This window comes from Symphalangus syndactylus, chromosome 9 (genome assembly GCF_028878055.3).
Source record: "Symphalangus syndactylus isolate Jambi chromosome 9, NHGRI_mSymSyn1-v2.1_pri, whole genome shotgun sequence".
Taxonomy (NCBI): Eukaryota; Metazoa; Chordata; class Mammalia; order Primates; family Hylobatidae; genus Symphalangus; species Symphalangus syndactylus.
In genome coordinates this window covers 61,761,800-61,779,667 of record NC_072431.2, presented here as the reverse complement: position 1 = coordinate 61,779,667, position 17,868 = coordinate 61,761,800, and the positions used below count along the sequence as shown (strand labels likewise).

At 50.4% G+C, this 17,868-nt stretch overlaps 1 protein-coding gene across 7 annotated transcripts in view; it reads right to left on the bottom strand.

Moving 5' to 3' along the window:
* Nucleotides 1–17,868, bottom strand: part of HIP1 (huntingtin interacting protein 1) — a 203,200-nt gene that overhangs the window by 97,200 nt on the left and 88,132 nt on the right. The window contains exon 1 of one of the 7 annotated variants that reach the window (XM_055292792.2): nt 10,432–10,760. The exons of the other annotated variants lie outside the window; for them this stretch is intronic. Coding sequence (XP_055148767.1) covers nt 10,432–10,449 — 18 coding nt within the window. The 5' untranslated portion in view covers nt 10,450–10,760. Of the gene's footprint in view, nt 1–10,431; nt 10,761–17,868 lie in introns of those variants that run through there. 7 annotated transcript variants of the gene reach the window in all.

Sequence of the window (17,868 nt, the reverse complement as noted above, 5' to 3'; positions counted from 1 at the left end):
CGCAATCTCAGCTCACTCCAACCTCCGCCTCCCGGGTTCAAGCGATTCTCATGCCTCAGCCTTCCAAGTAGCTGGGATTACAGACACATGCCACCACACCCGGCTAATTTTTGTATTTTTAGTAGAGACGGGGTTTCACCATGTTGGCCGAGCTGGTTTCGAATTCCTGACCTCAAGTGATCCACCTGCCTTGGCCTCCCAAAGCGCTGAGATTACAGGTGTGAGCCACTGCGCCCAGCCTGTACCTCTTTTAAGGCAGAAGCCATCAAAGGATCACTTTCTCTCTTATATTGTCTACACCTGGCATGAGGTCTGGGTGGGTCCTCAGTGTCTGCTGACTCAGGGGACAATCTTCACATATACAGGGCAAAAAAGACAATAGCCAGGACTCTGGTTGTAACAATTGGAAACATCCCTACCCAGCACCGGGCTAGTGACATGATCTTGAGCTAGGGGGAGTAGGGAGGCAGTGATTTTGTAAGACTGCTTTCTAGCCTGAGAAAAATCCAGCGAGAAAAAGTTATTTTAGGTCCCAGAATACGAGGCTGAACTGAGTCCTCCAAAGAGAGGTTAAGATAGAAAGTTAATGAAATGTTCATTTCAAAAAAACTTTGCCCAACCCACGGTTTGCAACTCCCACACTTATCCTGGTACCAGTGAGAGCCATCTCCAGGCCTGGGTACCAGTAGGCAGCGTAAACCCGTTGGCCAGAATAGCATATCCACGTCTGATTGTCAAGTGGAGGCAGCCCCGCTTACTGGCTCTACTAGAGACTTGCTGGTTATTTTTAACACAGGCCCTCACACCTTGCCCACTCCTCCTCTCCATTCCTCTGGCCCCGCTCCTAACAAACCTACTCAACATTCATTCCCCAGGGTTGTATGTTCAGCCTGTGTGCAGCACCTCTCTCTCAACTGGAATGTCTTCTTTTGTCTTTTAATCATTCATGCATTCAGCACCCATTGTGCATCCTGTATTTCCTTCAATTGCGGCTCCCCCCCTTTTTTTTTTTGAGATGGAGTCATGCTCTGTCACCCAGGCTGGAGTGTGGTGGTGTGATCTCGGCTCACTGCAACCTCCGCCTGCCAGGTTCAGGAGATTCTCATGCCTCAGCCTCCTGAGTAGCTGGGATTACAGGCATGAGCCACCACGCCCAGCTAATTTTGTATTTTTAGTAGAGACGGGTTTTCTCCATGTTGGTCAGGATGGTCTCAAACTCCCGACCTCAGGTGATCCTCCCGCCTCGGCCTCCCAAAGTGCTGGGATTATGGGTGTAAGCCACCGCACCCACCTGCTCCCCTTCTTAAAGCACAGCTCTTCCAGGAATCACTGAAGTGTAAAAAGATTTGGCTTTGAGAGGTCAAGTTGGGAGGCTGAGGCAGGAGTATTGCTTGAGGCCAGCAGTTCAAAACCAGCCTGGGAAACATAGCAAAATCTTGTCTCTGCAAAAAAGTTAAAAATTGCTGGGCATGGTGGCATGCACCTGTAGTCCCAGCTACTTGGGAGGCTGAGGTGGGAGGATCACCTGAGCCCGGGAGGTTGAGGCTGCAGTGAACTGGAACTAGAATTACACCACTGCACTCCAGACACAGGGATAGAGCGAGACCTTCTCTCTGAAAAGGAAAAAAAGCCAGCACAGTGGATCATGCCTATAATCTCAGCACTTTGGGAGACCAAGGCAGGCAGATTGCTTGAGCTCAGGGATTCAAGACAAGTCTAGGCAACAAGGTGAAACTCCGTCTCCACAAAACGTACAAAAATCAGCCAGGTGTGGTGGTGCGCACCTGTAGTCCCAACTACTCGGGAGGCTGAGGTGGGAGAATCACTTGAGCCTGAGAGGTTTGAGGCTGCAGTGAACCATGACTACACCACTGCACTCCAGCATGGGGGATAGACTGAGATCCACCTCAAAAAAAAAAAGATTTGGGTTCTGTATCCTGGAAACTTTGTTAGCCCACAGAGATAGGGAGCGTGCCTACTTTTCAAGCATCAACGAGAGGTAGTTTCTGAGCAAACCCTGTGGTTTCATGACCTTACCCTTTTAGCGTGCCTGAAATACCCTTATTTTCCTCCTTCCAGGGGATCTTCTTCCCCTCTGTCCGCAGTTTTCTTAATGATACCCTTCCTTAAGTTGCCGGCTGGTTAACCCCACCTTCTCCAGGCTGACACATGCCCCATCCTTTGTGCATTGCACCACATGTATTGCAACTACTAACAGGTCTGATTGCCCCAGCAGACTGAGCTCACCCAGCAGTGATCATTCTGCAAGAAGCAATGCTCCCCCGCTTCCCCTGAAGTTTTCAGATTTTGTTTGTAGCCTAAATGAAAGAGCAAACATATTACTAATGATAGCCATGGTTTACTAAGCCCCTCCTATGTGCCAAGTACTGTATTTTTTATTTTATCTTATTTTTTTAGACAGGGTCCTGCTCTGTCACCCAGGCTGGAGTGCAGTGGTGCAATCACATCGCACTGCAGCCTTGAACTCTTGGGCTCAAGTGATCCACCTGCCTCAGCTGGGAGGATCCCTAGTAGCTGAGACCACAGGCCCACGCCACCAAACCCAGATAATTTGTTTTTAAAAAATTTTTGTTAGTAGAGATGGAGTCTTGCTATTTTGCCCAGGCTGGTCTTGAACTCCTGGGCTCAAGTGATCCTCCCGCCTCAGCCTCCCAAAGCACTGGGATTACAGGCATAAGCCACCATGCCTGGCTTGTGTCAAGTACTTTAAGTGAGCACCTCGACAGTGCTGCAAGTCTGCAGACACCAACCTGTCTTAGAGACGAGGAAACAATATGACGAGCTCAACTAACTTGTCTACGATCTCAGAGTTGGCAAGTGGTAGCAATGAGACCTTAGCCTCTGTGACTCCAAAGCCCAGGTTCAACATCTGGAGCAGCCTCAGGACACAGACGAGGCTCCCTTAATCCTCTGTGCACAGGGGACAGGGCCGTGGAGTCTGGCTGGGATTCCACTCACTCAATCATTCCCATTTACAAATATGCCTCCCACCCTGACCCCTCTCTACCTGCCCACAGAAACCTCCTCCAAATTAAAGATGCATTAGGACTTCAGGGAATCTAAAGGACACATGGGGAATTTATTTATTTTTCTTAAATGACCCACGGATTAATTTCTTTGGGTCTCCGGAGCAGGTGGAATCTTCTCCAATTATGGAAACCTTTGGCTCAGGGGCAGCTGTGAGACTACGTGCCTGTCCTGGGTTTGAACTGGGACCTCTCTGGGCAAGAAGGGAGAAAAAGGTGGAGGGGAAACAGCGCTTGGACTTGAGCTTCAAGAAACTCACCCAGCTGCACGTGTGTTGTGGGGGAGATTGGAGTAAGGGAAAGATGGCAGGAAGCGGGGAAGTGGGAGGAGAGATAGTGTGATGTGGGCAAAACAGCACCGTGGGAGGGGCTGTCTTAAAACCCATGTTTGCATCTGGACTTAGCCCCGATGAGAAGTGCAACTCGGAGGGGCCTCTGAAGACAGGTGCTTCTAGGACACTAAATCCTGCTTCACAAGGCCACCGTGAGGGAGAAACTAATCCAGGTGAGATTGTTCTGTCAATTGCAAATATCTATTGATGCGTGGTCACACTTGGTGCATTTCAAGGAAATCTCTCTCTCTCAGCTCTGTAAGACTTTTCGACAGACAAGGACTCAGCCATCCTCAACCCTGGATCCCTTCATATCTTAATGTCCTCACCCAGGGGCCTGCATAAAAAGGGGGTATTAAGTATGTGCGTGAATTGAATGGAATCTCATGTTGGTGAGATAAAATCTTAGTGATCAGTGATGATGAAAGATAGTAATTCACAAATAGTAAACCAAAAATTTTTTTCTCCTAAGCAATTTTTTTTAGAGACAAGGTCTCACTCTGCCACCCAGGCTGGAGTGCAGTGGTGTTATCATAGCTCACTGCAGCCCTGACCTTTTGGGCTCAGCCTCCCGAGTAGCTGAGATTACAGGCACACACCATCATGCCTGGCTAATTTTTTCATTTTTTTTCTTTTTGTAGAGACAGGGTCTCACTATGTTGCCCAGGCTGGTCTCAAACTCTTGGGCTCAAGCGATCCTCCTGCCTCAACCTCCCAAAGTGCTGGGATTACAGGTGTGAGCCACTGTGCCTGGCCAATTTCCGTTCTTTATAAATTACCAGGTCTCAGGTATCATTAAAGCAGCGCAAATGGACTACGCAACTGACCGTAGTAAAAAACACATTTTACTGTGGTACACATACACCATGGAATACTATGCAGCCATAAAAAGGAACGAGATTATGTCCTTTGCAGGGACATGGATGGAGCTGGAAGTTGTTATCCTCAGCAAAATGACACAGGAACAGAAAACCAAATACCGCATGTTCTCACTTATAAGTAGGACCTGAGTGATGAGAACACATGGACACGTGGCAGGGAACACTGCACACTGGGGTCTGTCAGAGGGTGGGGAGGGACAGCATCAGGAGGAATATCTAATGGATGTTGGGCTTAACACGCAGGTGATGGGTTGATCTGTGCAGCAAACCAGCATGGCACATGTTTACCTATGTCACAAACCTGCACATGTACCCCTGAACTTAAAAGTTGAAGAAAAAAATACATTTTACGGGGCCACCCAGTACTTACTTATGTGCATGCATAGATACAACCAAAATCAGTTTCATGATCTAATGCTTACCCTCTCACGTGGAATATACCTGGATGTTTTCTCATCTATTTCACTCTTGTTTTTATTTTTTTGAGATGGTCTCTTGCTCTGTTGCCCAGGCTGGAGTGCAGTGGTAGGATCTCAGCTCACTGCAACCTCAGCCTCCCGAGTAGCTGGGATTACAGGTGTGTGCTGCCTCACCCGGCTAATTTTTGTATTTTTAGTAGAGATGGGTTTCACCATGTTGGCCAGGCTGGTCTCTAACTCCTGACCTTAGGTGATCCTCCTGCCTTGGCCTCCCAAAGTGCTGGGATTACAAGCGTGAGCCACTGCGCGCACTCTTTCATATGCTGGCTGCAGCCCACTAAATGGATTTTGTGGCCCAGTTCTGAAAATGCTGCTCTGTTTGCTGGGCAGGTCACCCATCAGTCCTTGGCATCATTTTGCACAAGGATCTCTCCAGTTGGGCATTTAACTTCTACCACATCCCTCCTCCAACGCAGCAAATACATGTGACACCAGCAGCAACAACAGGTTGACCAGAAGTCTCTCCCGCTCCACCATCAATATCATTTACTCAGAACATCTGAAATACCTTCTTTCCACTCCTCTCACCTGCCTGCTGGGTAAGTCAGGTGTCTCACATTTGAGGAAGTAGTGAGATTCAGGAAGAAACTCCTGAATTTTAAAAACAGCTATAGGGCTATAGGGAGCAGGGCACAGTGGCTCATGCCTGTAATCCCAGCAATTTGGGAGGCTGAGGTGGGAGACTCGCTTGAGCCCAGGAGTTCTAGACCATACTGGGCAACATATCAAAACCTCGTCTCTACCAAAAATCAGAAAAGGCAGTCAAGCATGGTGGTGGTGATTGCCTGTTGTCCCAGCTACTTGGGAGGCTGAGATGGGAGGATTGCTTGAGCTTAGGAGTTTGAGGCTGCAGTGAGCTATGATCGCACCACTGCACCCCAGCCTTGACAACAGAGTGAGACCTTGTCTGTAAAAAAAAACCAACAAAAACAGATAGAGGGGATTTACGAGGCTCAGAGTTCACATATAGACACTCATCCTTCTTTCCTAAGTCTTCTCCCCTAGGAACCCAGAGGCCAAAGGCCACGACCCCCAGCTCTCTTTTGAAATTAACTTGTGTCCATTCTAGAATCTAGTCACTAAATATTTTTCCTCACCTTTTATTTATTATATCGCTATAGTGCATACTTTGACTGTCAGAGAACTGGATAAAAGACCTGGTTCTACCCCTGGTATGGAATATCAGATGTCACTTTTCTGAACTAATTTTCTTATCTGTAAAACGTGGCTAATCATTTCTGCCCTGCCTTCCTCATGGGGTTGTAGTGAGAACAAGTGTGAAAATGCTTTTATATAGGCCAGGTGTGGTGGCTCATGCCTGTAATCTCAGCACTTTGGGATGCTGAGGCAGAAGGATCATTTGAGGCCAGGAGTTCAAGACCAGCCTGGGCAACATATAAGACCCTGTCTCTACAAAAATAAATAAATAAATAAAATAAAAATTAGCCTCGCTTGGTGGCTCATGTCTGTGGTCCTAGCTACTCAGGAGGCAGAGGTGGGACAATAGCTTCAGCCTAGGAGTTCGAGGCTAGAGTCAGCTACAATTGTGCCACTGCACTCCAGGCTAAGTGACAGAGTGAGACCATATCTCTAAAAAAAAAAAAAAAGGAAACAAAATTCCTTGTACACTGTAAAGCACCACACAAATATAAATTGTTATGTACGTTATGTTCTTTGGTAATAATTGATAGTGTTGACTCTATTTCTCAAATTACAGTACTGTGCACTCTGTGTGTTTAGTGAAAGGCACACCCTCCATCATCAACCCCTAAAAGGCATCTGCACTTTATCCCTGAGTGCAGGGTTAAACCAGCTCTCCCTTGGGCAGATATCTGATGTCATCAAAAATTCATGGGTCGCAGCAGCTGGTAAATCCACTGTCTCCAGTCGTGCGTACCCTCATTCACAAAAATCACCAGGCCTGGGAGAATTGGTCCCAAGAGCCGTCAACTGAAATATGGCCTGTGCTCAGCTCTGCTGGCCAATCAAAAAAGCAAAGCATGAGAGGGAAATTAAGAGTCACCTTAGGCCCAGATGAGACAAGAGATCATCAATATCAGAACAGCCAAATTAGCTGGGCGTGGTGGCAGGCACCTGTAATCCCAGCTACTTGGGAGGCTGAGGCAGGAGAATCACTTGAACCCGGGAGGTGGAGGTTGCAGTGAACTGAGATCGTGCCACTGCACTCCAGCCTGGGTGACAGAGCGAGAATCGGTCTCAAAAAAAAAAAAAAAAAAAAAAGAACAGCCACTAGGTATATGGAAGACTTACTACTCCAGCTTCTATGCCTTAAAAGGATTATTTCCAAACTTCTCTATTATTATATTCATGCTACAGATGAGGGTAAGAGGTTACGGAAGAAACTTGCTAAAAATCATGCAGGGAGGCAGCATACAGTGGCTCACACCTATAATCCCAGCACTTTGAGAGGCTTAGGTGGGTAGATTGCTTGAGCCCAGGAGTTCGACACCAGCCTGGGCAACACGGCAAAACTCTGTCTCTGCAAAAAATACAAAAATTAGCTGGGTGTAGTGGTGTGCGCCTGTAATCCCAGCTACCCAGGAGGCTGAGGTGGGGAGGATCGCTTGAACCTGGAAGGCGGAGGTTGCAAATGAGCTAAGAATGCGCCACTGCACTCCAGCCTGGGCAACAGAGCAAGATCCTGTCTCAAAAAAGAAAAAAAAAATCATGCAGAGGGCCAGGTGTGGTGGCTCACGCCTGTAATTCTAGCACTTTGGGAGGCTGAGGTGGGTGGATTGCTTGGGCCCAGGAGTTTGAGACCAGCCTGGCCAACATGGTGAAACTCTATCTCTACTAAAAATACAAAAATTAGCTGGGCATGGTGGTGCTGGGGGTGCGCGTCTGTAGTCCCAGCAACTAGGGAAGCTGAGGCACGAGAATCACCTGAACCCGCGAGGCAGAGGTTTTAGTGAGCCGAGATTGTGCCACTGCACTCCAGCCTGAGCGACAGAGCGAGACTCTGTCTCAAAAAAAAAAAAAAAAAAAAATCATGCAGAATCAGGTAAACTAGAATCTGCTTTTTCTCACTCTGCATAAGCAAGAGAAACCTCCAAGGCTGACACTGGACTCTGTCAAGGATGTTCCTGAAAGGCTGCGTTTGAGGTCAAGCCTGCAGCCAAAAGCCCCCAGAGCAAGGACTTCAAACCAGAGATGGGAATTTAATGGCCAGAACAGAAAGTACTTTTGGCCTCTTGCAGGAATGAAAAGCAGATGCCAATTCCCCAGGGTGGGTAAGGTTCTTCTTGCTACACAGTCACAGGTCTGTACTCTTTACAAAGAGCTGCAGACAATTGTTTCTGGACTGGGTGCTTGGCTGCTCAATGATTAATGAGAATCTAATATCACTTTTGTTTGGACCCCAAGCTAAAAGAGGAAAGAGGCAATAGATGCGCCTCCCCAGGGCTCAAAATTCTCCAGAGGTTTCCCAGTGCTTACGGGCCAGGGTCAGAACGCCTTGGTTGGCATTCAGGGCCTTGCTGGTCTGGCCCCAATCAACCATCTCGATGTTTCCTGATTTCAAACCTCTGTACCAGCCAAATGTCTTCAGCCTCACCCAATGGGCTCTGCCCATCCTCTTCCTGCGATTCTCCCAACAGGCAATGCCTACCCCACCCAACCTCCAAGGGCCAACTGAGGTCTTGGTCTTCCTTCTGAACTCTGCACTCCAGTCCCTTCTCAGACCCCCATGGTCCTCAAAGCTTTGGCCTTCTGATCCAGGCCTGTATTGATAACTAACTGTTGAGTTGGCCTGTATCTCTCTGGATCCTTCACTTTCATGCTAAGGGCCTTGAGAAGCAGGGAGGGAGGCCTTCAATGATGTTTCTTTGTGTTCTTTACCCAGCACTTGCTATAGAAATTATGGGAATTAAATAAACGCTGTTGATTAATGAGGGATGGATGGACAGAGGTCCCTGAGTCCTATAAGCTGATCCTGGCAGGCCAAGCTTTGCAGGGAACCCGGGTGCAGGGCTGGGAGGATGCTCAAGGGTGATTTGGTTTAGTGGCCATTGGACTAAAGTAGAGTTTGGAAGCTTCAGATCCCCCAACCCCCTAATCATAGCCCAGACAGGTGACTCTTCTGGTCTTGCTCAGACACCTCTAGGAAAGAACTACTGCTTAGTTTTCTACATCTCCACCCCCATAGCTGCACAGAGGTTTTTTTTTTTGAGAGGGAGTTCTAATACATGCCCAAAGAAAGTGAGCTTTCGTGGCAGACAGACAGGGAATGCTGGTCCAACCTCTGGGCACTCACTACCCAACCATGGACAGGTATTTCTCTCCAAATAAAGACAGGAACCCAAATAAAGACATGAAGCCCCTCACGCAGCCGCCAACCCCAGGGGCAATGCTCAGTTAGTCTGAGACTGATGCAGGCCATAGAAGAGGACTCTCACCTGTCATCAGCCCCCATCCCATTGTCTCCTAGCCAAGACAGAGTGCCAAAGGCCAGGGCCGGGCAGAGAACCAACCTCCCTTGGTTGCCTCGAAAGGGCACCCTCTGGGGAAAAGTAATGTCTGAACAAGATAAACTCAAATTCTAGTACCTCCTCATCTCTATGGCAAGGGCAGACCCAGACCCTCTACCCTCCCCACCCCCCGGCCCAAATACACACACACACACACACACACACACACACACACACACACACAGAGCCCACGACAGCTCCTTTCCTCGAAAGCCCTTTTTGCCTCCCCCCCACAAGACCCGCCTGACACATAGGCCCTTGAGGGTTGCAAGGCTGGATGGTAGGGACAGTACCCTGGGTCTAAACTCGGGGTCAGGGTGGTTGAGATGGCAAGGGCACCCTTAAATCTCCATTCAGAGTGAGAGCCAATCAAGACCCCTGGAAAAACCTGCAGTTTCCGGGGCCTCCAGGTGCTCTCTGCGAACCCCCCTCCCATCAGAATCCCCTAAATCACATGCTGGTAGCGGCTGAGGGCTGCTCCTTGGTCTCAATCAATAAGCAATGATTTCTTCAAGCTCCTACTGTATTCGCGGTGGAGGTGGGGGTAGAGGGCTGCTCTGGGGGAGGGCAAAGACCCCTCCAGAGAAGCCCATTTCTAAAGGAAAGGGGGAGTCATGCTTAGGAGGTGAAGGTGTTGGCTGCACCCCAGGCCCACTGAAGCTGGGGTTCCCAAGTGGCCAACCTAGAACCTCCCCCGTCTCTGCCAAGGGCTCCATTCCTGCCCCCTCACCTCCTAGGATGGTTGAAACCCTGGCTTCTCCCTGTCCTCCCAGCGCCACCTGTGCCTCCTTGCCCACGGGCTCAGCCCCACACATCTTCCCATCGATCTCCTATAGGTGTGCGGGCAGGGGGCTCCGGAGGGCACAGTACAAGCCCCTTCCGGCGGCGCTGCCCTCCCTCCCGCCCGGCAGGTCTCCCGAGGTGGGCGGCGAGCCCCGCAGCCCCGTCCCTGGAGTCCAGCGCGATCTCCCGGGCAGCCCGGCGGCGGCGCGGCGGGAAAGCCAGAGCCCATCCCGGCCGGCCAGCCGCCTCCAGAATCCTGGCCCGGCTCCCTCCTCCGGCACGCCTGGAGTTGGGGCCAACAGGCAGGATCAACAATCCAGAAACTTTCAATGGATCGCGCCTGCTAGGAGGGGGAGAAGGGAGGGCGCCAGGGCTGGGGGGATGGGGAGGGGGCTCGGGGCAAAGCCCCTGCTCACACTTACCATCTTGCTCACATCCATGACCGAGGCTGCGGGGCACCCCCCCACCCCTGGAGATCCCGCTCCCCCAAAGCTGCTCCCGGCTAATCGCGCCCCGAGGGTGCCATGCTGCGGGGAGGGCGGCCGGCAGGGTCCCCGCGGACCGGGGCAGGCGGCGGCGGCGGCGGCGGCACCGAGGCTGGACCGGAGAAAGGAAGGGGAGGGGGAGGGGAGGCGGCGAGGGGGAGGGGGAGGGGGGCGGGCGCGGAGCCGCAGCGCGCGCCGGGGGCGGGGGAGGCGCGGCCCCGCCGGCAGAGACCGGCGCGCCCGAGCCCCCGGGGACCGGGAAATCCCGGAATCAGCTGGCGGGGGCGCGGGGGGAGACCGGGAGGCGGGTTCCCGGGCCCGATCCCGCGGCCCCCGGGCGCGCACGGCGAGGGTGTGATTTGAATAACAAAAGGTGGCTTCTCCCCAGAGTTCCCGGTGGCGGGGATCGCCGACCCCGGAGCGAGAGGCCGCCGGCCCGCCAGGAAGCGTGTGTGTGTGTGTGTGTGTGTGTGTGCGCCCGCGTGTGTGTGCAGGCGTGCGTGTGCATGCATGGGTGTGTTTTGGTGGTGGGATCAGTGGGACTCAGGAAGTGAGCAGGGGAGGTGGTGAAAAAGGAGGGACAGATGGGGGGCGCAGTAGGCCGACATTCCAGTGGGGGCAGGGGGTCCGCTCGGCCCCTCCCCACTTGGCTTCCCTGGACAAAGGGGGAATTCACGGCCAGTTGTTTGCCTCCTGCGGCTAATCTGGAGGGGCCTTCCGAATGAGTCTGGGGTCTCCAAACAGATGGGCAATTGGGAGGAAGTGGAACAGGTATCCCCAGGAAGGCTCTGAGCGTCCCCCTCCCACGTGAGCCACAGCCAGTCCTTCCTGGAGTGAGGGAAATTGGCTCCGTGGTTCCTAAATGATGTCTGCCCTGAGCTGGTAGCTCCTTTCTCTCAAGCCAGAATCCCGATGTCCCTTTCCTTATTCGATGCCGAAATGCACGGCAGACGTTCCCCTCTGCAGTAGACACAGCTGGTGGCCTCAAAAGGGCTCCTGGCAAATGCTCCTTTGGGGCAAGTTCTCCGGAAAAAGCCTGGCCATCCAAGCCTATAGTTTCAACATAGTCTGTCCCCCCAAAATCAGATGGCAGTAAAGTTTTGGATGCAGCAGGGACCTGAGAGTCCACCTAGACCAACCCCACTTTATACGGAGAGGAAACTGAGATCCAGAGAGGGAGAGGGAGGTGCCCCAGGTCACACACCTGGCAGGGACTCGGGGGCAGGGCAGACTTCAGTAAGGACCATCCAGCCCAAGCCCAAAAGGGCTTCCCATGCTGCCACGGCGCAAGCCTGAAGTTGGGGCTTTTAAAATAATGAACAGGTGGGCCTGGCTCCCGGCGGGCTCACGCCTGTAATCCCAGCACTTTGGGAGGCTGAGGCAGGCAGATTGCTTGAGGCCAGGAGTTCAAGACCAGCCTGGCCAAAATGACGAAACCCCCGTCTCTACTAAAAATACAAAAATTAGCAGGGTGGGGTGGTGTGCGCCTATAATCCCAGCTACTCGGGAGGCTGAGGCAGGAGAATCACTTGAACCTGGGAGGCAGAGGTTGCAGTGAGCCAAGATCACACACCACTGTGCTCCAGCCTGGATGACAGAAGGAGACTCCATCTCAAAAATAATAATAATAATAATAATAAAGAATGAACAGGTGATGGGATCCAGAACAGCTGCAAGGCCAACCTCCGCACCCACATGAAGGGATCCACATGAAGGGGCCCCGAGGAGAAGACATCTCCTATCATGGCCCCAGGACCTGCTGGGCTTGCCCTACCACAGACCCTTCCCGTCAAAGCTGAGTTCTTATCAATGAAATTGGGACTCTTTATCTGCCAGCCTCCTAGGGGTATGTGAGAGCATCAAGATATAAGAAATAATATAAGGCCGGGCTTGGTGGCTCACGCCTGTAATCCCAGCACTTTGGGAGGCCGAGGCAGTTGGATCACTTGAGGCCAGGAGTTTGAGACCAGCTGGGCAACATGGCGAAACCCCGTCTCTACTAAAAATACAAAAATTAGCTGGTCATAGTGGCGCACACCTGTAATCCCAGCCACTCGGGAGGCTGAGGCAGGAGAATCACTTGAGCGAGGGAGGTAGAGGTTGCAGAGGGCCAAGATCATGCCACTGCACTCCAGCCTGGGCGGCAGAGTGAAACTAGGGTCTTGCTATGTTGCACAGGCTGGTCCCTTCAGGAGTTTGAGAACTCCTGGACTCAAGCAATCCACCTGCCTCAGCCTCCCAAAGTGCTGGGATTACAGGTGTGAGCCCCACACTCAGTCTTCTATTTTTATTTGTTTTTTCTTTTTTGGTTTTCTTTTTCTTTCTTTTTTATTTGCTCCTTGTTTCTCTTTTTTTTTTTTGAGACAAAGTCTCACACTTGTTGCCCAGGCTGGAGTGCAATGGTGCGATCTCGGCTCACCACAACCTCTGCCTCCTGGGTTCAAGAAATTCGCCTGCCTCAGCCTCCTGAGTAGTTGGGATTACAGGCATGTGCCACCATGCCTGGCCCCAGCTAATTTTGTATTTATAGTAGAGACGGGGTTTCTCCATGTTGGTCAGGCTGATCTTGAACTTCCGACCTCAGGTGATCCTCCCGCCTCAGCCTCCCAAAGTGTTGGAATTACAGGCGTGAGCCACTGCGCCCGACTGTTTCTCTGTGTTCACAATCTGTTCTTCCTCCTGTTCTCTGGCTCAACTAATGCTTCTACCTCCACTGAGCTGGTTAAGCTGGAAACTTCAAAGGCAGCCTTAATTCCTCCAGCAACAATCCCGGCTCCCACTCCATCTAATCAGGTCCCACATCCCTGCGATTCTTCCTTCCCTGTAGCTTCCAATCTATGTCTTATTGACTGTTCCTTCCCTGGATAAGACTTCCGACAACAGCCTCTGCCTCCAGTCTCTTCCTGTCCAATTCATCGTATACACATCTAACTGTGACTCCCCACTGGCCAGCCCATCCCAAATAGAAAAAAAAGAAAAAAACAACAGGCCAGGTACGGTGGCTCATGCCTGTAATCTCAGCACTTTGGGAGGCTGAGGTGGGAGGATTGCTTGAGGACAGGATTCGAGACCAGCCTGGGTAACAGAGTGAGACTCTGTCTCCAAAACAAAACAAAAAAACCGTTCTGGTCAGGTGCGATGGTTCACGCCTGTAATCCCAGCACTTTGGGAGGCTGAGGCGGGAGGATCACCTCAGGTCAGGAGTTCAAGACTAGCTTGGCCAACATGGTGAAACCGTCTCTACTAAAAATACAAAAATAGCCGGGAGTGGTGGTGCGTGCCTGTAATCCCATCTAGTCGGAATGTTGAGGCAGGAGAATCATTTGAACATGGGAGACAGAGGTTGCAGTGAGCCCAGATGGCGCCACTGCACTCCAGCTTGGGCCACAGAGCAAGACTCTGTCTCAAAACAAAACGAAACAAAACCCTTCTATGGTTCATTTGGTTCTCAATGCTATAGACATATCTGCCTCCATTCTTGTCTATCCTCTCTCATCCTCCCATCCTGCCCATCCATCAAACTGTTCATCTGTGCCCAGGATGCTCCTGGAAGGTCCTTCCCTCTTCCTGAGCTTAGAAGTGTCTTTCTCATCCTTCAGGACTGACCTCAAATGTTACCTTCCCTGACCTATCAGACACAGCAGGTCCCTCAGGAGTCCCTTCCCACAATGGACAGCCTTGAGCACAGCCTGCATCTCCCTAGGATGGGAGGGTCTGAGCCCAGGACTACCTGGCTCACCTGTGAGCAAACTCAGGCCAAAGTTGGCCTCACTGGTCTTTGCATCTTGAGTGCCCTGCCCCTTACTTCCAGCCGGAATTCCACCCCGACAGCACTCCACGTTTAACATCCACTGAAAAGCACAGAACAGGCCTAGAAGGCTCTCAGTTCCTTGACATAATTCGTACAGAAGGTGCGGTGGGTGCGTCTTGGTAGAGACTGACACCTACTGGTGAGTCGAGATTCTGCAGCCTAGCCCTAAAGACCACACTGAGGTTCTCACTGCCAGACTCTGGCAAGGCTTTATAGCCTCCTTTAGAGGCATAGAAGTCCATTAATTCCCAGTAATGATATTTAAGTCAAACAATATTGCTTATAAAAGGGACTTGGGTAATGTATGTTACTATGCTAATGCTAGCAGTAGGCGTATACAGAGAGGGCTGTAATGTTTACAAAAGGTATTTTTACTCATTATTTCATTTGACCCTTAAAAAGTCAGGAAAGGGGCCAGTTCTGGTGGCTCATGTCTGTAATCCCAGCACTTTAGGAGGCCAAGACAGGAGGACTGCTTGAGCCCAGGAGTTTGAGACCAGCCTAGGCAACACAGTGAGACCCCATCTCTATTTCCATTCAAATTAAAATAATTTTTTTTAAGTCAGGAAAGGCATAGAATGGGTATTATTATTACAATGCCTATTTTGCAGGTATTGTGGAAGAGTGCATGGATGAGACCTGGGAAGGGCAGTGGGTTGGGGAGGGTTAGTCCAAAGGTTCTGTAACTTTGCCTACAGTGTTTTAATTTTTATAAGGAGAATGTAATGAAATGTTATTACCTGCATAATAGTGATGGCTATTAAAAGAAATAATAGAGTATGGCCGGGCACGGTGGCTCACACCTGTAATCCCAGAACTTTGGGAGGCCTGGGTGGGTGGACCACTTGAGGTCAGGAGTTCGAGACTAGCCTGGCCAGCGTGGTGAAACCCTGTCTCTACTAAAAATACAAAAATTAGCTGGGCATGGTGGCAGGCACCTGTAATCCCAGCTACTCGAGAGGCTGAGACAGGAGAATCGCTTGGCCCTGGGAGGCGGAGGTTGCAGTGAGCCAAGATCCCGCTGCTGCACTCCAGCCTGGGTAACAGAGTAAGACTCTGTCTCAAACAAACAAACAAAACCAAAACAGAAATAAGAAAGTATGGGTAGGCCCTGGAGGCAGACAGATTTCAAGTTGAATTCTGGCTCCATTTCTTTCTAGATATGGGCAAGTTCCTTAACCTCTCTGAATTTCAGTTTTCTTACCTGAAAAACAGGCTAATAAACATTATTCCTCCCAGGGTCAATGTAAGAATTAAGTAAGCCCATGTATATAAAGCACCCAGCACAGTGGGTGGCTGGCTCTTGGCTCTACGCACCTGTCTCTCAGCTTACTTGGTGGCTAGCTCTTGGAAGCTTCTGGGTAATTTTTTTTGTTTTGTTTTTGAGATGGAATTTCACTCTTGTTGTCCAGGCTGGAGTGCAATGGCACAGTCTAAGCTCACTGCAACCTCCGCCTCCCAGGTTCAAGCGATTCTCCTGCCTCAGCCTCCCAAGTAGCTGGGATTACAGGTATGCACCACCACGCTCGGCTAATATTTGTATTTTTAGTAGAGATGGGGCTTCACCTTGTTGGCCAGGCTGGTCTTGAACTCCTGACCTCAGGTGATCCGCCTGCCTCAGCCTCCCAAAGTGCTGGGATTACAGGTGTGAGCCACTGGCCCTGGCCAAGATAATTTTTTAAAAGATTAAACGTAAGAAAAAAAAAAGGATAAAAAGCCAGGATAACAGTAGTCATTTTCATTAAAATGACAGCAAATAAGTAGGTTTTATGGTGCGGGGGAGGAGCTAGAGTCACTGACCATGCCCAGCTGAGCTGTGGAGGACATTCACCAACACTAGCTGAGTGATTCCTCATCTCCCCATGGGAACGCCTGCAAGCAAAGCCTCAGCCATAGTGAGTGAGATCCCAGCAGGGCTGTGATCCTGGTGGCTCTGGCACAGAGCATTCTCACTGGGCTTGCCTTGGACAGGAGATGGCCTTTTTCAACAAATCCAGGAACCTTCACTTTGACTCAAATGAGAAAAGCCTTTTGCTGCCTCTCTTTCTGGGGGCATGATTACACCCTCAGGAAGCACACGAATTCCTAGACCTAGGGCTTAGTTCAGGACACCTGAAAGGTGCAGCGTCACTCAGGAACTAGGAAGGTGGGTGCTGCTGGTGGGAGAGGGGGCACTGTGTCATGCTATGAATCATAATAACAGATAACATTGATCATGTTCTTAGCATAGTGCCAGGCACTATGACAGACGCTTTACAAGGATTGTTTATTTTCTTTTTTTTATTTTTAATTTATTTTATTATTATTTTTTGAGATGAAGTTTCACTCTTGTTCCCCAGGCTGGAGTGCAACGGTGCAATCTTGGCTCACTGCAACCTCCAACTCCTGGGTTCAAGCGATTCTCCTGCCTCAGTCTCCCGAGTAGCTGGGATTACAGGCATGAACCACCACAGCCTGCTAATTTTTGTATTTTTAGTAGAGATGGGGTTTCACCATGTTGGCCAGTCTTATCTCAAACTCCTGACCTCAGGTGATCCACCTGCCTCAGCCTCCCAAAGTTCTGGAATTTCAGGTGTGAGCCACCGCACCCGGCCTGGATTGTTTCTTTTAGAACTAAAAACAGAACTACCATTTGACCTGGCAATTCCACTACTGGGTAGCTACCCAAAGGAAAATAGATCATTCTGCCAAAAAGACACCTGCACTCGTATGTTCATCAAAGCACTATTCACAATAGTAAAGACATGGCATCAACCCAGGTGCCCATCAACAGTGGGTTAGATAAGGAAAAGGTGGTACATATCCAACAAGGAATATTATGTGGCCACAAAAAGGAATTAAATCATATCCTTTGCAGCAACATGGATGCAGCTGGAGGCCATTATCCTAAGTGAATTAACACAGAAACAGAAAACCGAATACTGCATGTTCTCCCTCATAAGTGGGAGCTCAACATTGGGTGCAAGTGGACATAAAGATGGGAACAACAGACACTGGGGACTCCAACAGGGAGGAGGGGGACAAGGGTTGAAAAACTACCTATTGGGTACTGTGCTCACTATCCGGATGACGGGATCATTAGAGTCCCAAACTTTAGCATCACACAATATACTCATGTAACAAACCTGCACATGCACCCCCTGAATCTAAAATGAAATTTTTTTTTTTTTGAGATAGAGTCTCGCTCTGTTGCCCAGGCTGGAGTGCAGTGGTGCAATCTTGGCTCACTGCAACCTCTGCCTCCCAGGTTCAAGCGATTCTCCCACCTCAGCCTCCCGAGTAGCTGGGATTACAGATGCCCACCCCCACGCCCGGCTAATTTTGTGTGTGTGTATTTTTAGTAGAGATGGGGTTTCACCATGTCGACCAGGCTGATGTCGAACTCCTGACCTCAGGTGATCCACCCGTCTCGTCCTCTCAAAGTGCTGAGATTACGAGTGTGAGCCACCTCGCCTGGCCACAGTCATTAAATCTAATGAGCAGCTGTGCGGTGCTTTGCTGACCACAGGGTCTACAAGTGCAAGGCACTCACCTGCAGCGTGTCAGGGGCATGACCAGATGTT